We start from the raw sequence: 22,086 nt of genomic DNA, 5'->3' as shown, positions 1-22,086 counted from the left end.
TGCAGCATGTTTGCTTGCTAAACAAGCAGAGCACTCCGACATAATATTAGTTCGCGTACATATAAACTCATAATTGATCTCGCTCGCGTTTGAATGACAGCGGAGAGACTTGCCCACCGTCTCACAGACCGCCCCCTCACAGTATTCAGGACAGAAGCAGTCGAAAGTGGACAAAAGAGACGGATTTAAATACCTGGTGTAAACGTAATGTGTCTCTCTCGTCCACTTGTGATCCGATCGACGAAAACACATCTTAATACCAAGTGTAAACAGCCCCTAAAGGTCAAAGGTACTAAATGTATTTATATGTATAGGATTTGCTCTACCATGTTTTTTATCATTCTAGAATTTCTTATCTATATCTAAAGAAGGTACCCTTTGAATAATTTGCAATGCTTTATCACTGAGTTATACAGGCTTTGTAAAAAGCCTATATCACTTCAGCATGCGTTCTGTTAAATACTATCAGAGATGAATGATAACTCTATAGTGATTGTTGTGCTGCTGATGCAAGGTGACACGTCAAATCAAAACATGGTAGTACAAGATTCCCCCGTCAGACTCAATTTGTCCTGTATAGTATGTGTTTGTTAATCTTTTTGCCACTTATGAAATCATGATGTTTTTCGCTTTTCAGGTCAGCAAAGTATTTGTCCCAGGTCTTCTGTCTCCCACTTTCAGTGTACCCAATCATCAGCCCCAGTTAAGCGCACCTCTGGAGAATGTGAGCACTCCGGCCAGGGCTACGGTTAAGCACATAAGTCGACTGGAGGAGGTAACATGCTATGATTGTTATGTGAATATTATATATGGGATTTATTGTAGGCTTAGTGATTATTTCATGTCATGTAACAGTAATCATATATATAACCAAGATAAGACAATAGATTATTTTAGAGAGATCTCTCTTAAAATGATGTCCTAAAACTAATGGGGTTTTATTTAGTTTATATGGCCGGATCAATATCTGTATTAAATTGCAGTGTTACGCACAACTCCATTTGCTTTTCTTTGACAACAAACAAAACAAGTTGATCAAAGGCTGGTTTGATAATCTAATTTCATGAAGCTGAGATCTTAAATAAAGTATACGATTGATTGTAAGCTTAATAAATTATTTAGCATGGCCAATAAAGTATATTAATTGATATGGGGTTACAAGAGTAAACCCATTTTGAACCTTCATTTAACATAAAAACCTCTCTGTGAAACCACAAACAGCATTTTATTGACTTCATATCCTGAGAGCAGCATTAAGGGCAGATGATTTACTTACAGAAAACAGATTGCATAGTTGGACTAATTTCATTAATTTAATACTAAAACACTAATCGAGTAAAAATGATATTTTATTGTCTTTGACAGAATAGTGAATATGCTGTGTTTAGTTTATCACATGCAAATTGTAATGTACATACGTAAAAATTCGGTGCCGTGGTGAAAGTAGCACAGAAAATAAAGTTTTGATTTCCAACATAAATATAAAAAAATTCTTAAATTGAGATATTTACTTGATAAGTGAAATTATTAAGATAATAACACTGCAAAAAAATTCCGTAGAAATTTGCAGCTCGGTTGCCGGTAAATTACCGTAGATTTAAATTTATGTTATTTACTGGCAACATTTTGTTTACAGAATCAATCTTTACAGAATAGTACTAGAAAAACAGCATCAAGCTAAATATTCTGAGAAACAAAATCTGAAGCAAAAAACAGAAAAAGGTTGATGATGATTTTTGGTTCCCAGAATGCTTTGCATGAGGCTGTTATTGTATAGTCTTATTCTGTAAAGATTAAGACTTGTTAATATTTAAAATTTATTTAACTTTGAACAAACTATTGCCAGTAAATAACATAAATTTAAATCTACGGTAATTTACGGGCAACCCAGCTGCAATACCATTGTAATTTCTACAGAATTTTTTTACAGTGAAGCCTTGTTTTCTGAAAACAATTATGAAAATCAAATGAGTTTATGCTTAAAATAAGTAAGAATATCTGCCTAAATCTTAAATTCAGTTTTAACTAAGATCAGCCTTTTGTGACTTCGATCATATTTATGTTTCCTAAACATGCCAGTTTAATGTAGTGTGTTTTATCATTTTCTGTCCTTTGTGTCTTTTTCTCTGCTCTCAGGTCGGCATGCCGTCCCCAGTGTTGGAGATTCGAAGCTCGGCACAGCACCACGAGTCGTCATGGATGGAAGAGTCACCATTTCAGCAGGCTGTTTCACACATTCACACGCTCAGAGACGCTGTTGGCAGCAAACTTACGCTGGTCAGTGAGTCCTGTCAATTTTGGTTCATTTGATTATGCTTGCTGCATAATACAGTGTGGAGTGTAGCGATAACAGCTTAAGTTAACACATTTAATCATATTTAATCCCTTGCCCTCAGTTTCACCGATTTCCCCCAAATTCAACACTTGGGTGACCACCCATCCCATTCCATTCCAAAGACTGTGAACTATGTAGTACTGAATTGTGGGGTTAGTTTTTCACACTTCCTTGTTTCAGGATTATTTGGGCTGGGCTAAAACGGTGTCTTGATGACGCACTGGAGCCACCGTGCATGGCCCCACCCCTAACACATTCGCAAGCATCTATTCAGTTTGTAGCCATAGACTGTAAAAAAAGATGGATGAAGCGACGTCGCCTCCCTCCGTTATAATGAATTGAAGCTAAAAATATCAGAGTATGGTCGCCGCCATGTTACATAAAAACGTCAGTTTGAAGCCAAGGCATGCGCAGAAAGAATTGTCTCTGGAGCCGCGCTATCAAACTTCCGCCCAAACGCTTGCACGCCCAATTCAACCACGCCAATCATAACGACTCGCCCTCTTTCAATAGCATCAAATTAGTAGCTAAAATTAAACTTATCACAAAAATGAACACTTGAACATATGTCATCGTGATATCAACTACCTGAAAGGACCAAAACCATTTTCGGAAACTTTTATTGGAAGTGTAAATAATTTTTTTATTTAGAGCAGAGTCCCATTTGTTTGAATGGAGAGGGCGGAGTTTATGACTGCAGCCAGCCACCAGGGGTCGATCAAAGAGCCAGAGACTTCACTTTTCAAGATGTACCGGTATGAGGCACACCCGGTTGTCGCTGTATTTGAAAGTTATAATGGACAGCAGGTTTTCAACGAGTGGGTGTGGTATCAGTGTAAACAGCGGACACGCCCCCACCCTTTCAAAGCAGAGAATCCTGCTTTCCCCCCAGATTTTAATAACTTATTTTATGTACTAGGCCGTTTCAGGGTTCCCATGGATCCTTGAAATCCTTGAAAGTTTGTGAGTCTGGGGAAAAATTCAAGGCCCTGGGAAGTTTTAAAAAAATATATATACATAGATACAGGTCATTGAAAGTGCTTGAATCTATTTTATGCAAGAAGCTTTCTGGAAAAAAATCCATATTATTCCCTGTGTAGTGTAAGATAATATCATAAAAATTCTAGACTTTTTAAGCACACATGCTAAACTGTTCGCTTAAAATGCTTATGTTGTTCCCTGAGAAGGGAATGAGACGCTGCGTCTCCCTTTCCATACTTCCTGTGTCCCTGTAATGCCGTCTTTGGCAATATTTCAGATAGCGATAAACTTCCTGGCTCCCGTGTCTTCCTGTCTTAGTTGTTAAGCCTCACCATTGGTTGAATTTGATATACACATTCAGACGCACTTAGTGTCACCGCAGTGACGCAGAGTGAGTTCCCTCAAAAGGGAACTGTAACAATGTATCAAGGTAACACAATGTAACCTTGCTCTCACTTGAAATGTGTCCCCACATTTAGTCTGTGCATTTGAGGGTATTGAAAAGGTCCTTAAATTTGAAGCTAACTAAGGTGTGGGAACCCTGCAGATTTTATCATTAAAAATGGCAGACTTTGAATAGAAGCTGAAATATGTAATTGTATATTTTAAAAAAAATTGGGTACTTTTTAGCTTGCATGCTTGTTATTTAATTTTTGAATGAATATATTGATACTTCTTTCCACTGTTTAATGTGAATGTGGTAAATATGTAACAGAAATTAATGCCACCAGATAAGACATACACAGAATTGCTTTACCCAGTAATAAAGTTGCAGCCAAACAGGGTGATGAATACTGCGTCCATGCTTGTTCTCTCCGCTGTTGCTAAAGGCAGTAGCTGGTAATTGCTTGTGTCATACAGTGGCCGGTCTGTAATTGAGTGCTGTCACAGCGGCAGGACACGACCGCCACGTCTGTGTGGTACTTCAGACATAAGCACCAGGAGCCCGTCACTGTTTTGACAAGACTCAATAAGGTCTGATCCCCTGCAGTCGAGCCCGTGTCCGCAGGGCCAGTCTTGTCATTCCCGACTGAACGTTGTGTTCCTGCCAAAAGAAATCCACTCGCAGGCCTGTCAAAGCAATTTCTCCTCGACAAACTAATGTCGGATGATATGCTTTTAAATAACAAACGACTATAAAGGTCTTAATTTATCCAAATTTCTTCTTTTGTATTGACATGCATGCATTTGGTTGATGCTTTTATCCAATCGACTTATTTTGTGGTATGTGTGTCGCTAACTTAATCCTGTACCAATTGTACTACTACAGGAACAGGAAGACAACAATACAAGAAGAGTCTACTGCAACATGGCTCTTGTTGGTTTGAGTTTTTATGTGCTATTGTCTGTGTTGGTGTTGCTAATGCCTCTCATTTTTCTATTGTTCAGGAATTAAGCACCGGGTCTATGTTAAGAATCACCATTCCTGAGGTGGCCACTTCAGAACTGGGTAAGAGAAAACTCTCATGTATATACAAACACACACATATATATATGCTGCCCAATGGGGTGATGACACAGTACATAGCTGAGTCACAGTTTGTTTATGAGCTGTGCTACTTTAAAAGTGCCACAAAACAGTTTGAGCTATGAAAATGGACACATTTATTTTATAAAATCTTTTTAGCATAAATCATGTGAAACTTCGCAATGATTGATTATGGTTTGGTTGAAGTAAACCAAAAGTGATTCACATTTAACCTACTGAAACTGTTTACACATTAAGATGCATTTCGGGGTGATCGGATCACAATTGGATGACCCTAATACTAGTGATTTTTTTTAACCTATACCAAATATTTGGATGCTTATGTGCTCGATGACCTATATGATGAACCGATTTTTATTTACTGTTATACTACTGTTTTTGACACAATTACTGAAACCCTACTGACCTAACCAACCTTCATAATAATAACAATCACTACCTCTTTGCATACAATGTAATAAATGGGGGTCTGAAAGAGTGAAGAATTATATTAATTTAATGAATAATATCACTGACATTGTCAGGAAAATAACAAACAAAACAGCTTATGTGTCATTGAATTTCTTAACTGGTATTTTGTGTCAGAATAATTAATATTTTGTTGGTATAGTTCAGTGCTTCCCAACCTTTTTGGCCCTAAGTACCCCCACAGCCCTATCAGTAAGGCTCAAGTACCCCTTCATCGAAACTAAACCAAAGTTGTGTTTTAAAGACAAATAATTAGTAATATTAATTAATTAATGAAAGTAAAAATCACTGACTAATGAAGCATGTTCATTTCAGCAAACCACCATCATTGTGATCAGTGTTTGCATTTTATCAGCTCATTTGCATTTTAAAAGACACACCCAAAAAACAGCACATTTTTGCTCAGGCCTACAAAATGGCAATTTTGACATGCTAATTAATTATCTGTAGGGTGTTTTGAGATAAAACTTCACATACGGACCCTGGGAATGCCAATGACGTATTTTACAAATTAAAAAATGTCATCATATGACCCCTTTAAGGGCCAGATACTAACAGCTTGCGCAAACCATCATTTTGGCGTTAAATAACAACTGAACTTACTAAAGACACACAGTAGATATTTAGCTCTGAAAATGTTATTTTTGCGACCTTATTGCATATGCATTTGTTGAAGTTATCCTTTTAGAAGCAACATTAATGGGAGGAGGAACATACTTTTAAAAAGTCAAGCTTATGTTTAATTTGCTGGAGAAAAGCGAAGGAGGAGAAGTCACGAGGAGAAATCAAATCAGGTGTTTAAAAACTTTTTTTACCCTTCATCTTTCGTCCTTCGGTTCTTCTTAGTGTATTACTAAGTTACCAGAGCGTAACCAGAGCGCAAGTAACATGTTTTAAAATAAAAACGCACTAATGTAACCGTAGTCTGAGTTTTTTTTATGTAATTACTGATCATGTGATAAATTACATTATTAATATTGCATGTATTAAGGATAAGGGATTTGAATACATCCTTTACCCTAAAAACAACTTGATCTTTGAGGGAGTGATCCGAGCCTTATCTGGAAAATCATAGTGGCTAACAAGGGCCGTCCAGAATGCCCTAGCTTCACTTTTTTGCACGGACAAGAGGCACTTAAATTGTATTAGTGACATTCGTAACTAGGGGATGATATTTCCCCATGGCGAGTTAATTTAATTTCTTAGCTGGTCCTTTGTCGTAGGCTAATGGCACTTGATATCTTCCTATCCAGATTTCTTTACAATTATTCTCAATTAATGCCAGTCTCCCGTTAATAAAGGCTGTCGTTTGAAGTAAGTGGTCCTTCTGCTGCTAATAAAGTGGCATTTTCTTCGGCTCTGTCCTGACCTTTTACTGTTTGTTTGCTAATGAAGCCGCAGGCGTCATCGAGAGCGTGATGGTATGTTTGCTGCTGATTTCCAACAAGAAAAGACGTTTCACATCCTGATTTACATCCTGACTATGTTCCATTATTTATACGTTTTTTCACTTTTAATCCATTAAGGATTTTATATAGATTGATATCATACTAACTGTATCGGTTTTGCTTTTTACTCCTTGTTTCAAATTTTTGTGTCATGGAATCCTAGAAGTGCAGAGAGTACAAACTGTAACTGTGTAATTATTTAAAATAATCACACTGTATGAGTTCTGATGCGTATAATCTGCCCTCAACATCTGCTGTTTTTTTTAAAACAATTGTCGGATAGTGTAAAATAGCTTGTATTTGCTGATATCAGTGCATCCTTACTTGTTAGCATGTTTGTAAAATTGCTTACTGCAAACAATCCCACTATAATTTTGTGATATAATTCCCTAGAGATTGTTTGGGTGCCTCCTTTATCTGACTGGATTTTGGAAGAGCACCACTATTTCAGTAGTGTTTACATATTAAAACGATTTATCAAAAAATTGTCAAAATATGTACACTAGCTGTAACTGGGGCGGTAACCTTTTTAAACAAAAAGTACAGCTTTAGACCAAAAGAGTTCATATTAGTACCTCGGAGGTACATTTTGGTACCAAATGTATAAATATCTGTACGTAATGGTACATATTAGGACCTTAAAGGGTACTGCCCCAGTGATAGCTAGAGGGAGACAGCTATTTTGACAAATTTTTTAAAGATTTTGTAAAGTAAACCAGGTCAATTTTGATTTCGACTCATGTTTGGTTTAAAGAGCACCTATTGTCCGATTTACGTTTTTACATTTCCTTTGGTGTGTAAGTGTGTATTAGTACATGTTAAAGCTCCCGTTCTGTCTGTGATTTTGAAGCTTTTATTGTGTTTATAGTGGGCAATATAACGTGTTCATGTTTCACGTGTAAAAAACCGCGATATTTTTCACACAATTTACTTATCTGTATAGCGCTGTTTTCACTGTCCTCAAAACAGGCTGATGTCTTCCTTCTTATGTGAAGTTCCTCCTTCAGAAATACGTATCGAGTTCTGATTGTGTAGTTTGTTAAGTGTGCTGTGATTCGATAGCAGCTTAGCTTAGCAGAGCCGTTTGAGCCAAAGCTGGTGACTGACGTATTCCTGTGGGCGGAGTTTAGTCAACGATCTGTTTTACTGACGTCATTAAAGCAGAAAATAGAGGGCTGTAGTCCAAACCGGCCATTCGTTGTAGGCTTTTAAAGAGGAATTCTATTGAAGAAAATGTATCGCCTGACAGTGAACTTTGAGCTTTATCATTTTACAGGTATTATTTATGCTATTATAGCAACATTACACACTAACTAGTGTTTAAAAAATGGTATCAGGGAGAACGTGAAAAAGCAAAAAGACGCTATCAAGCGCTGTCATGCCACACCAGCAGGTGGCAATATAGCCCAAATCGTAAAGCCACCTAGGCCAATCAGAAGCCTAACAAAAAGTTATTACCGGTTCTGGTCTGACGTGAGGTATTTTCTTGCTTCCTCTTCACTTGCGTTCCTGAGAATTGGAATTGAACTTTGACGGTTAATGATGACGTAGAGCAAGAACACAAGGACGTAAGTTTGCTGAAGAATGCATATTGAGAAACAGCATCTGACGTTGCAAGGCAAAAACCTCGGTTTTACTGTCTACACAACAACACTGCAACCAGCGTTTCTTAAAATCCTCACCCTGGCAGGGGTTTTCCAAAATGTTCGGTTTCAGTGCCCTGATACTGCGTTTTCGTGTGGAGGAACGGCCGAACTGCGAAAAAAGTCATGGTTATAAAAAACCTGTGTCTGTGTGGACTAGCCCGTAGTAAAGACCGACATTATTATAATTCCTCCTGCATGGACTCCCAGCCTGTAATTTAAAGGAACAGTATGAAGGATTGTGGCCAAAACTGGTACTGCAATCACACACTGGTGGCCAATACACAACATAAACATCAGTTGAGGGCTGCATTTTGTTATTTTGACAATATCCTGGCCGGACCACTGTTGTCAGCGATATAAGTATTTGAAATGAAAATTATTTCTTATTGTCTAGTGACATATCAGGGCCATTTTATAATTAATTGATATCAATTTCTTACATACTGTTCCTTTAAATCAAGTTAGCATTGCATTGTGACCGAATCTTTCAAACATTTCCTGCTGATGCTAGAGGTATTCAGGCCAATCACAATGTACAGATTAGCTGGCCAATCAGGGACACAGCGCTTTTCAAATCTGTGCGTTTCAGGAAGAGAGTGAAATCTGGAGCTATAAAAATGTGGAAAATGTTTTTTAACCATAAACCATGCAAACACAATGTATTATACCAAATACACAAAATAACGTTGTTTTTGAGCAATGAAATAGGTGCTCTTTTAAACACTTCTCTGATGTTATTGTGCAGGATTCATAAGTGGTAATAAATGTCTGTGCTTTCCTGTAGTATATCAAAACCCACCATAAACAAAGTACTAAACTTGACTTTCCTTTTTCTCATGCTGTAAAATTCCAGTTGAATCAAAACCTGATGTGTCTCTCCACCCTCATATGTTCTCTTTCACATCTCTTCCTCTCTGCATCAGCTCGTGTCACACACTTTGGCAAACAGTCATCTGTGTGTAGTGGTCCTTTTCTCTGTTTTTTGTTGCCGCCCCCTCGCACAGATTTGAGTTCCAACTCTGGCTGTGTCTTTTGAAGTGGCGGCCCCCTCCGTGCATACCATTCTATAGGATCACCTCCGTGTGGAGCATCTCAATTATCATCACCCCCTCATTTTATCAACACGCTAACGCTTTGATGTACAAGTGGGGGTGTGCGATATGGCCTAAAAATGATGTTTTGACATTTTCTATCATTTTCACTTAAGGAAATATAATATTATGAAAATCATTCATTCATTCAGAGTGGGACAGTGAAGGCTTCAAAAAAGTCCATGTATAATTAAATAATTCACTTGATCCGTCTGTAGACACAGGGGGTGATGCGCCAAAAAGCAATTTTCATCAGAGAAAATACTTTTTGGGAGGGACTTCCTTTAGAAAATTTTCAAATGAATAATTCTGTTGTATAGACCTTATTCCCGGACAGGGTTTAGATTATGTCAATAATAGGCCTTAGTTACATTAAAGCAGTGCTTCTCAAATAGTGGGGCGGGAACCAGGGGGGCCCGCGAGACCCCGGGGAAAATACTTTTTCAGGAAGTGATTTTTTTCCACCGTCACTTAAAGACATTACACCCCAAACACGCTGATAAGCCGCTTGGGTTTTTTATTACTATTTATTGATTATATTTAATTTAATTTTTCAGTATCAAATGGTCTAAAAATATACTGTAAATAAGGATTGATTTTTTTATTTCAGGCAAATTGATGCATTTTAAGTCTTTACTGTTACAGACTAAAAAACAATGTTAATAAAGTTATTCTTTGTTGTAAGTTGATTGATATTTCTTTTTTGTGTTTTCTTTAATGTTAATAAGGATACAATGTTTTGCAGATGTGTAATTTTATAGACAAATTATACTATTTACAGTCGCGGCAGAGAGTTGGGGGGGGGCGCAAAATGTTTACTTCTTCCTAGGGGGGGGCGTGACAGAAAATAATTGAGAAGCACTGCATTAAAGGGACACATTTTCCAGCTCCCCTAGAGTTAAACATTTGATTTTTAGCATTTTGGAAACCATTCAGCTGATTTCTGGGTCTGGTGTTACCACTTTTAGCATAGCTTAGCATAATCCATTAAAGCTGATTAGACCATTAGCATCGCGCAAAAAATAACCAAAGCGTTTCAATGTTTTTCCTATTCAAAACATGCATTTTAGTCTTGGACTAGACTTAAGCCATGTCCGGGAAACGCAGGTGAAATGCAGTAAATTGTCAACCTGCAGCTAACCAACTGCTTACAGAACATCTTTGTTCTTCCTTCATCTCTACAGTCAAGCGATGCTTGCAAGCCATCAGGTTTATTCTTCCCAAGGACACTGCCATGAAAGTTCTGGTCAAGTGGTACAACAGTTACAACGCCCCTGGAGGTCCCAGCATGCACCTGGAGTGGAACCTGTTTGTGACGTGTCTAATGACAATGATGGGTTACAACACAGAGCGACTGACATGGACGCGCAATGTGAGCATTTCCTTATGCTGAGTGTTTCTGTCTGTTGTTTATTACTTAAGTGGCTGATAGAAACTGGGACATTACTGCTAAAATGGGTGCTAAAAAGTTTTTTTTCCCACAGCTTCATTTTGAAGTGCCTCTCTCGCCAGTAATTGCCCCTAAAAAAGCTCGTCCTGCAGAAACAGGTTCTGATGAGGTAAGAGTCGTCCTTACACATGTTAAAGGCCAAAGGTCGGGTTCAAAGATCCTGCATGATCTACTGTAGGCTTTCCTGTCATCCAGTTTTTAGGGTTGAATATTTTTGGATTTTAGGGTTGAAGTGGTACACATTGCAACCTTTCAGTGACAACCGCATTAAATGCGGGAGTGAATCCCCTAAATGATTGTTTCATTTGTGAACAAGACTTACTCCCGAAATGGCGATGATTGACACCGAGGTAACCATAGCAACGTTTGCCATCTCGCGTGGTTATCATTCAGAGCTTTGACCAAAATAATATTACAGCGTTATGTTTTGCAATAAACCACCGTGTTGGCGTTGTACGCATTTGTCTTACAGTGTTGCCAGGTCCTCGTCTTTTTTGTACTTGCATTCCATTGTGGCACTTAACCGTTTATGGCTTTTGTATCATAAAGCGATCAAGTTTTGGTGTTATTAAAGTGAGAAGCTGCCAGTACCAATATTTTGATTTTTGAGATATAACATTTGGATTGATTTCGGTTTATTATTGGATTTTTCTTGTTTGCTGTATTTTTTGTGCAAGATCTGGCAACTATAGTCAACAAACGCCTCATGCCTCTATCCAGGGTTCCCACAGGTCATGGAATTTCTGGAATATTATTAAATTTTTAAAGTTATTTTCCAGACATTAAAAGTCAGGGAATATTTTTCATAGAAAATCAGGGATTTTAGTTTGTTGCTTTAACTTTTAGTTTCCATTTTTAAAAATTGATTCTGCTGTGACGTAAGGAATACAATGGCTGGGTCCAAGCCTTCTCTGACTACAATTTAAAAAGCTGTTTATTAGCACTGATTTATTTCACGCATTTAAGCTAAATTTTTATAAACTGAAGGTGTTCACTACATTATCCAGGCTCATGCATCCTTGACATAGGTCATGGAAATTCAACTTTTTAGTTATGGAAAAGTCAGGAAATTTGACTTAAAGTGGAAACCCTGTCTATCATTTTCTGTACTGCGCAAACAGAAGACTTTTTTCCCATTCTAGGCATTTTTTTAGAAGAGAGACCTGATAAACGTTTAAAAACTTCATTAACAACCCGTTGTTTAGTTCGGTTAGGCTCACTTACAATAAGTCACTTACTATCTTTAATATAATATAAAAAATAATACGATTTAAGTTGAAAGTATTACATCATGTTGGTAACACTTTACAATAAGGTTGTAACTGTTAACATTAGTTAATGGAGTAGTCCACTTAAAAATTTTCATGTTGGCTAATGCATATATTACAAATACCTTATCTAATACAACAGCTTTACCATCATGTAAAGAAAATGCCAGTCCTGCTTTTAACCAAGGTTGCATTTGCTTTAACGCAGATAATAAAACAGAAGCACAGGAAACATATTAAATATGTAGCATGCATATGGATTAGAATGGATGACATAGCAAATTTCATTGTCCTCATGAAAAAATTGTAATCCAATAAACTGTACATACATTTGTTTGAAACTATAGGAAGTTAAGTATAAAGTCTCAAATATGACTACATCTGTTCTGACCAATAGGACTGGGCATACCTCCGTTGCTCTGACTACCACTGGCAGGTTTCCATGCGACCTGTAGTGGCTGTTCAGGGCATGGAGGCGGTGTCGCCCCCTGCTGGTGTGGAGAAGTCTGAGTCTCCTCTGGGTCTGGAGTCTTCTGCACTGCTCTTTCCACACATCCCAGTTCTTTTCTATGTGCTGCACTTGCTTTATGAAGACCTGAAACTGGACGAGCTCCAGCGAAGTGGGGCGAGAGCTCTGGTCGTCCTTCTGCAGCAGCTGGCCAAGTATTTTTCCACTTTTATTTATCAGTTGAAAGAGTACAAAAGAGAGTAGAAAGGGGACAAAAAAGTAAATATTTTTTTATGTTTGATTTTGAACTTGTATCAATTGTATAAGGCGCCACAGCTCAGTTATACTGAGTGTTGTCACCCACTTTACATTGTTGTTGTTTTTTTGCAGATTTATTTAGGCTGGATTGCTGTAATGCGTATTTTGTTGTTTATTGAAATGTCAAGTGTTTATATGGCTAAATCTGCAGCGAGGGTTTAATCTCTGGTGCTGTTTTACCGATATGGCCATATAACCTTGATCTTGCAGCATGTTTTCTTAAAAAATGCAATGGAATATGCAGGATTTTTATGCAATGAAATTGCGGGAACTTGCCAAAATTGCGGGAATCTGCAAAAAAATGCGTGAACTTGCAAAAACTGTTTGCAGCTTTTTCAGCTTTTCATCGATGTTTACGTCGGGTAATTACGTCACTTCCTAACATTCCCATGACAACAGGGGACATGGCTCCGCATGTGTGAAGTAAATGCAACATTTTTCAACTTTCTGCTAAGATATATATGACTTTTTGCTACGACAATGCGGGGATTATAAAATCATGCAAGGCCCGCATATTTTGCGAGCAGAGATCTGCAAGACTGTTAAACTACTGATCCATCCTTTAAACTGTTTTGACGTGATTCATTGCTTGTTTGTGACGTAAGAAATGGAGGCGATTTCATTTGTTTAAGACCGTCTTTGAAAAACTGCAGTTTTCAGGGTTCCCACACATCCTTGAAATCCTTAAGTTTTTGAATCTGGGGGGGAAAATCAAGGCCCTGGGAAGTTTTTGAAAATATACATACACACTTACGCACTTACCTAACCCAAAGTGTCACAGCAGTGACGCAGCACGAGTTCCCTCGAAAGGGAACTGTACCAATGTATCTTTAAAGGTAACACGATGTACCCTTGCTCTCACTTGAAATGTGTCCCCACATTTAGTCCTTGAATTTGAGGATATTGGACCTGGAAAGTCCTTGAAAGGTCCTTGAATTTGACGTTAACTAAGGTGTGGGAACCCCGAGTTCTATAAAGAAAATACTCAGCATCTGTGTTTAATGATGAATTTATACATGGTTCATCTTAAAGCATAATAAAAACTACATATAGACATATAAACACAATAAAAACTTGATTTTCACTACAGGGGGACTTTACAATTGTAATGAGACTTTGTCTGTCTTTAGCAACCAGACGACTTATAAAGACTTGTTTATCAGATCTCTATTGGGATTCATTGTGAATGAGTCACGCTTTGGTCTGGATCTTACACCAGTATTAGTGTATATTGACCATCTGACGACGCTTTTAGCCTCTAACCATTTTTTACTCTCATTTCATTAGGGACCTACAGCTGGACGAATACATTGATCTGTACTGGCGCGATTACCCCTCATTCATCAAAACCTTCAAGGAGGCCTGCGTGATTGATCAAGGTACGAGCCCGATCAATGCTCATTAGCACCCAAAGGCATTTTTTCCATTTGCCACCCAAAGCTGACTTGTTAAAAGGAGTTGGAACAGATGTGCTTGTGGTTTTTTGGGGGGTTTGATTGAGAGGCTGGGCTGGGTTGTATTTGTGGGTAGTAGTAGAAGGCAGCAGACACCTGTGCATTATTCGGAGATGTTTAAAATAGTTTTTGATGCGGCCGCCTCACCGCAAGGCTCTGCTGTCATTGTTTGACGTGATGTTTCCTGTTTGTGTGCAGACCAGATGGAGTTAATGGCTTGGCCAGTGTTCTTAAATGGCGAAGCTCCATGTGTTTTCGGGTGGCTCAGTCGCTGTCTCAGAGGGCAAAATGTGCTACCCTTTCCCTATTTGCCTGGTATCTGTGAGAGGACCAAACTGCTAGTGCTGGTAAGGGCCAAAATGACAAATATTTGGCTATGTTCTTAAATAGGGCTGCAAGATATACAGGAAAACCTAGCAATATGCATCTATAATTCAAAAAGTTATATATAGTCTTGTAAAGTTTTAGGTCGATCCAGATAGCGGAGAGACATGCAATTATTTATTGTCGCAAAAATCATGTAAAAATGTATGTTTAATAATTTGCAGTTTTAAAATATATTTTAATATCACTAAAATAAATTTGGCAACCTTTATGTAGTACTGTATCTCAAGTTTTCACATTTCCTCTCAATATTGTGCAGCCCTAATCCGTATAACTGTTTGTATGTTGGCATCCATTTAATCCACTTTAGTATGTAAAGGACTTAACTTAAAGGAATACTCCATTTTCATAAAAATAAAATTCCAATAATTTACTCACCCCCATGTCATCTAAGTTGTTTATGTCTTTATTTGTTTAGTCAAGAAGAAATTATGTTTTTTAAGGAAAAAATTCCAGTTTAATGGACTGTGATCAATAATACATTTTTCTCAATTTAATAGACTTTATTGGACCCCAACAGTTTGCGTTTTAAAATTGCCGTTTCAGCGCAGCTTCAAAGGACTGTAAAGGACCCCAAACGAGGTATAATTCTTATCTAGCGAAACGATAGTCATTTTTGACAAGAAAAATAAGCACTTTTAAACCACAACTTCTCGTCTTGCGCAAGCCGTGTGACGTGACCTTAAGTATTTGCGTAAGCACGTCGAAAGGTCATGCGTCACATACAGTGGCAAGAAAAGTATGTAAACCTTTTGGAATTGCATAGTTTTCTACATACATTTGTCATGAAATGTTACCTGATCCTCATCTAAGTCAAGGGTTTTGACAAACATAATGTGTCTAAAAATAATAACACAAAAACTTCTGAACTTTCATGTCTTTATTGAAAATAACCAATGAACCTCAAAAAGGCTAATTGGAGTCTCATTAATATGTTTGGACAGCTACTTTAACTGATTAAAACCCCCCACACATTTGGAGTTCGCTCTGCACAAGAACAACACATTTATGTGAGCCATGTCTCACCAAAAAGAGCTTTCAGAGGAGTTACAGTCAAGAATTTTTTGCTTTACATAAAGCTGGAAAGCGTTACAAATTTATTTCAAAGACAAAAGAAAATTCACCAGTCTACAGTTGCTGTCTGCAGATGCTTTGGGACTGTCGCTAATCTAAAAGTGTGCGCCCAGTTAAAATAACACCAAGAGCACAACGAAGACTCATCAATGAGGTAAAGAAACAACCCCGAATGACAGCCAAAGATTTAAAGGCATCATTTAAACTTGCTATGATCTCTGTTCATGATTCTGCAATACGTAAAACTATGAACAAGCAGGGCATCCACGGCAGGACACCACGAAGGAAGCAACTGCTTACTAAAAAGAACATTGCTGCCTGCCTGATGTTCGCAGAAGAGCACATTGACACTCCACAGCAGTATTGGCAAAATGTTTTGTGAACTGATGAAACTAAGATATTTTTTTCTTGGAAAAAACACACACATCTGGCATAGAAAGGTTGCGGTATATCATCATAAAAACATCATCCCAACTATAAAGTATGGTGGAGGAAACATCATGACTTGGGCCTGCTTTGCTACGTAAGGGCCTGGCCAGCTTGCAATCATTGAGGGTAAGATGAATTATTCCCAAGTATATCAGACAATTCTTAAGGAAAATGTGAGAATGTTTGTATGTCACCTGAAACTGTGTAGAAGGTGGGTGATGCAACAGGACAACGAACCAAAACACCAGAGAAAGTCCACAACAGAATGGCTTCAGAAAAACTAAATATGCCTTTTGGAGTGGCGAAGTCAGAGCCCAGACCTCAACCCAATAGAGATGGAATGGATTGACGTGAAGAGGGCCATACACATGAGACATCCAAATAATTGAGCTAAAGCAGTTCTTCAGGAAGAATGGGCTAAAATTCCTCCTCAACTACAGCTACAGGAAGCGTCTGGTTAAGGTTACGGCTGCCAAGGGGGGTCAACCAGTTATTCATTCTAAGGGTTCACTTACTTTTTCATGTCAAATGAGTGTGTTCAATACGACATGAACGATAAGAATTTTTATTGTGTTGTTATTTTTAGACACATTATGTTTGTCAATACCCTTGAATAAAGATGAAGATCAGATCACATTTTATGACAAATTTATCTAGAAAACCATGAAATTCCAAAAGGTTCACATACTTTTTCTTGCCACTGTATGTGAAGTGCACATTTGCGAACCATTTTAAACCACAAACTGACACAAAGACATTAATTAGTATCATTCCACATACAGAAAAGTCGGAAAGGTCCTCTTCTTAACACTTGTAAAACTGGGGCGGTAGTACCTTTCGACTTGATTACACAAGATTACGCAAGGGCCGTTTGCGCATCACACGGCTAGTGCAAGACGAGAAGTTAATTTTTTTTCCGAAATGAAATCGTTTTGCTAGATAAGACCCTTATGCCACCTTTGGGATTGTTTAGAACCCTTTTGAAGCTGCTTTAAAATTGCAGTTTTAAAATCCAGTAAACCTTTTGAGGTCCAATAAAGTCTATTAAATTGAGAAAATTCTGGAATGCTTTACTCAAAAAACAAAAAGTTATTCTCAACTGAACAAAGAAAGACATCAAGAATCAACATTCTGGATGACATGGGAGTGAGTACATTTTCAGGATTTCTTTTTTATATAAGTGGAAAAAACATAATTTCACATACACAAAAAATAAGATTGACTCATGTAAATATCCTTCCAAAATGTTTTAATGTGATTATAAGCCCCAGTGCTGAATCCTCCTTATGGGTTTCACTGCTGTCCAACAGGGGGCGCTGACAGTGAGCAGAGAAACTGGGTTGCGTGCCCTTAACTCGCACACATGTTCTGTGGAAATGTCAAGTAGTTAGATGGCAAAATGCTGCAAGCTAATCATAATGACATTTTATGATCACGCAGTTCTCCCAGGGCGGACTCTACTTCCTGTGTGTGTGCACGAGAAAGATGTCCCACCTCAATTAATCCATGGAAATGTTGGGCTGAATCACTCAAAAGGGTGTTGGGAGGGGTCACGGGTGGCATGATGTGTGTGTGTGTTGGCTTTTTACTTCCATCAGACCGGGCAAAGTGACGCACAACAAACCCAGTAAGGCTGCTGACGACCCGTTACGCAATTATGGGCCGTGTTTACCCCACTGCTCCCATCCTTTAGATTATAGCCCAGAACATTAGAGCATCCATTTAACCGTTTACACGGACACAAGCTCTCTGTCAATCTCTCAATCTCTCTATTTCTTTCACATCTGGCAGATGCTTTTATTCAAAATGATTTACAGTGCATTCGGTGTATACTTTTTTATGCTGGAAATCAAATCCATAACCTTTGAGCTAACTCCATGCTTACTTTATAGTTTCTGCCTCTCTCTTGCTCCTGTTTCTTTCAACACATGATGTTTGCTATGGCAAACATAACTATTATTGTTGATTTTACTTAAGTGAACAATTTAACATCTGGTTTGTGCTTAAAATTCATGATACCTCAAATCTGCATCTTATAAGAAGTACTGTTTGCTTTCTAAATGTTTTCTCGAGGAGCCTGTAGGAACGTCGAAGGGATCCAAACCATTTCCAGGGACCTAGAAGATCCAGAACACCTTAGCATTCATCCAGAGGACCCTAGCAACCATGTAGCAAAATATTAAAAACCACACAAAACACCTTATCAACCACATAAATGACAGGGTAATCACCCACGTTAACCCAGCATCCCAGGTGGCGATTTTTACTAAAATGATCTTCCTGTGTAATGCGCTGTGCGCCAAAAACCATATTACCCATGTGCTGCGGTTATGTTGCATGCAGTCATGTATGTGGTTGATGACGTCAAGATAAAAAACATGTTCATTCCCCCTCATATGACAGCAGCAAACCAAAGCCACACAGGTGCTGCCCCACTGCTAATACTCATCATATTTCTTTTTCTTTCTCTGCCTGTCTGTCTGTCTCTCAGAGCTACGCCCTGTATGTGGTTGGAGATGAAGATGCAATCTCAACCAACGTGTCTAAGTACCTCTCCAAGCTATCAGCAGGTGGGTTTGCTGAAAGGGGATGCTGCGCGTGTGTGTGATTGATGAGGGGGTTTTATAACTCTCAGCTTTAACACTGTACAGTATAAACACTACACTATACACTACGTAAAACCTTGATAAATAACTCCCCATTTAATGCTTTGCTAATAATAATGGATTTTTTTTATCTATTCCAACTGCTAATAATTATTTTAATTAGGGCTGTCAAATGATTAATTCCATTTAATCGCATAAAAATAGTTTGTGTTTATATATATTATAAAATACATCAAAATCTATATAAATATATATATACATGCATGTGTTTGTATTTATATATACAAAATAATTGCACACAGTGCACAGACATATATTATGCAAAAACAAACTTTTATTTTGTATGCGATTGGGTGATTCTCACGAAAACTTGGTTTTAAAAATGTCAAGCATGAAAATGTAAAAATTGCTTACATTTATTTTTTTCCCACCAGACATTGAAAAACAAAGTCTGGAGTAAATGGGAACACTAATTTAAAAACTTTTACTTATCATTTAACACTTTTTGTAACATAATTTAAAAAATTACTCCTAAAAATCTCATTACCGCAACAGTCAGAAAACATCAACACTGACATATTTTCAAAATGACATGACAAACCTGAAAGAACATAATTTGGAGATTCTGCACATGCATTTAAAATCAAAGTATTATGCTTCTATTAATTAAATTAACATTTAATAATAATCCGTTGCGGTAATGAAAATCAAAATGTCGTGTAAGCATTCTGACAAGACAATATTTCAAATTAACTGTAAAAAAATGATCTTACAGCCATCTTGAAGTAACTGGTCAATGTGCTTGGTCACTCAAAATCAAACTTTATTAAAATTCTGTATGTGTGCTTAAACTGTTCTCAAAAAGTGTTGCGGAGGATGAGAACATCAGGCATGGACACATCATTTTCCTAATTTTTCTTCATTATTATTATACATGAATATTCAGTAAATATTTTTTCTGTCATCTAAAGTAGTCTTGCAAAACATCCATTTATTTTTTTTCTTAATATTTTTGTGTTAATTTGATTAAATTACAACATAACGCATGTTCAAACACAGCCGGACACATTGCGGTAATGAGAATTTCAGCAGAAAATGAGATAAAATTTACAATTATAAATTCTTATGTTGAAATCACACATTGTGCAAGGTAGAACACAGTATTGTGTTAATTCTGATGCTTTTTTATGTTACTATATTACACATTTTAACACATTAATTCAACATAAACCTAAAAATATTGTGTTTAAAACTGTAGAGTATTCATTCAAAAAATCTTGATAATAAGCCTTGACAGTGCTTAAAAATGTTTTTGGCCTGTTGTTTTGCAGGGCAAAAGAAAAACTTCAGCGAGTCTTTTCTGAGCAGGTATCAGGACATCAAAAGTCTTTTCATGTGGCTTATGTTTGTTAATGTTAAAAAGTCTCTTCTTATTTAGTTTTTCCTTCATGTGATTTCTCCACAGGCAGAACAGCGTGAAGCTTGGTCCATCATCTGGCTGTTTGGCTGAGAAACTGGTGGTTTGGTTAACCTCTTCAGGTCAGAATCTCTCATGAAACATTGATACTTTCACCTTTAAAGTCAAAAACATGCTTAGCGCAAGTATGCATATGGAAGCGCATGGTCCTGTTGAGCCGATAACAGATAGTCAGTACTTAAAGGACCGAACTTGTCATTTAAGGTTGTGCTCATTTTCTGCTATGCACTACACAATGTCTTCTAACACATTTAAAGGGATGGTTCAACAAAAAATGAAATAACCCCATGAAAAGGGACATGACATATGAAAATCTGACCTTTTGACCATGTTTAATTGCTATAAGTGGGTCCCCAGTGCTTCTATCAACCTCAAAGATGTGAGAAAGATTAAACCAGTAACTAAGATTTGGTAAACCATTTTCTGCAAGCATGTGGAAAAAATAGGTAATTGAAATGTCGCCCCCTTGTGATGTCAGAAAGGGATAATACAGCCTCTTAATCTGCACTATTCAACCACAGCACTGCCTTTAGTGCAGAGATCAGCTCATTTGCATTTTAAAGGACACCCAAAACAGCACATTTTTAATCACACCTACAAAGTGGGACATACAACTTCACATACGCACTCTGGAGACGTCAAAAATTTATTTTTATTTTTTTTATATTTTTCTTACAAAATCGCATCAGTTGCCCTCAGAAGGCCTTTATTAACCCACTGTAGCCTTGTAGATTACTTCTGTAAAGGATGGAGAAACTTAAAGGGCTTCAAATCAGAAGCACCATTTACTACCATTTTTAAGCCTTGAGCAGCGATGACATTTTCTATATAACTCCGATTGTGTTCATTTAAAAAAAAAATCATCATTTACATTGAGGATGGCTTGAGGGTGAGTAAATCATGGGATATTTTTCATTTTTGGCTGAACCATCCTTTTAAGAAAACAATGCATTGAATTGAGTTTGCATAGCTTGAAGCAGTTGCATTTACATATTTTAGGCCTTAAACTTGATCACGATAAAGATCTTACTTGGTCTTACGAAATTACTTACATTTCTTCTAAGGCTAGCCCAGATTGTGTCTAGTCAAGAACATCCTGTTTAAATAAAAACATTGTTTTGTCAAGCCTGTTAAAAGGGTTATGTGAGTGAATGCTATTTGACAAGTTTTTGGATTTACACTCAGGATTTACATTGAAGGATCTCGAGTCCGTTCCGTTCGGTGTGGCTCTGCCGATCAGAGATGCCATCTACCAGTGCAGAGAACACCCCTGCTCTGACTGGTCTGAGGAGATCTGCGCTCTGATTGGACGACAAGACCTGACCAAGCAAGCTCACAAAGTTACCCTAGCCAATCGTAAATCGGTAAGGAAATAATGACCCCTGTAAAATATTGAAGATCAGAACTCTTGTTGTGTAAACTCTTAAAGGAATATTCCATTTTCTCAAAAAGAGAAATCCAGATAATTTACTCACCACCATGTCATCCAAAATGTTGATGTCTTTCTTTGTTCAGTCGAGAAGAAATTATGTTTTTTTTGAGGAAAACATTGCAGGATTTTTCTCATTTTAATGGACTTTAATAGACACCAACAATTAACACTTAACTCAACACGTAACAGTTTTTTTCAACAGTGTTTCAAAGGACTATAAACGATCCCAATGAGGCATAAGGGTCTTATCTAGCGAAACGATTGTCATTTTTGACAAGAAAAATAAAA

At 37.5% G+C, this 22,086-nt stretch overlaps 1 protein-coding gene across 1 annotated transcript in view; it reads left to right on the top strand.

Moving 5' to 3' along the window:
- The window catches only part of anapc1 (anaphase promoting complex subunit 1), a 74,061-nt gene that overhangs the window by 11,494 nt on the left and 40,481 nt on the right, over window positions 1-22,086 (top strand). The window contains exons 14-25 of the mRNA XM_073873531.1: window positions 638-775; window positions 2,137-2,277; window positions 4,706-4,766; window positions 10,643-10,830; window positions 10,943-11,017; window positions 12,574-12,839; window positions 14,230-14,321; window positions 14,595-14,743; window positions 18,775-18,853; window positions 20,221-20,257; window positions 20,355-20,428; window positions 21,552-21,730. Of these exons, the coding sequence (XP_073729632.1) occupies window positions 638-775; window positions 2,137-2,277; window positions 4,706-4,766; window positions 10,643-10,830; window positions 10,943-11,017; window positions 12,574-12,839; window positions 14,230-14,321; window positions 14,595-14,743; window positions 18,775-18,853; window positions 20,221-20,257; window positions 20,355-20,428; window positions 21,552-21,730 (1,479 nt within the window). The remainder of the gene's footprint in view (window positions 1-637; window positions 776-2,136; window positions 2,278-4,705; window positions 4,767-10,642; window positions 10,831-10,942; window positions 11,018-12,573; window positions 12,840-14,229; window positions 14,322-14,594; window positions 14,744-18,774; window positions 18,854-20,220; window positions 20,258-20,354; window positions 20,429-21,551; window positions 21,731-22,086) is intronic.

Source organism: Misgurnus anguillicaudatus, chromosome 11, assembly GCF_027580225.2.
Source record: "Misgurnus anguillicaudatus chromosome 11, ASM2758022v2, whole genome shotgun sequence".
NCBI classification, from domain to species: Eukaryota; Metazoa; Chordata; class Actinopteri; order Cypriniformes; family Cobitidae; genus Misgurnus; species Misgurnus anguillicaudatus.
Note: the sequence above shows the minus strand (reverse complement) of the source record. Positions and strands in the feature narration are given on the sequence as shown.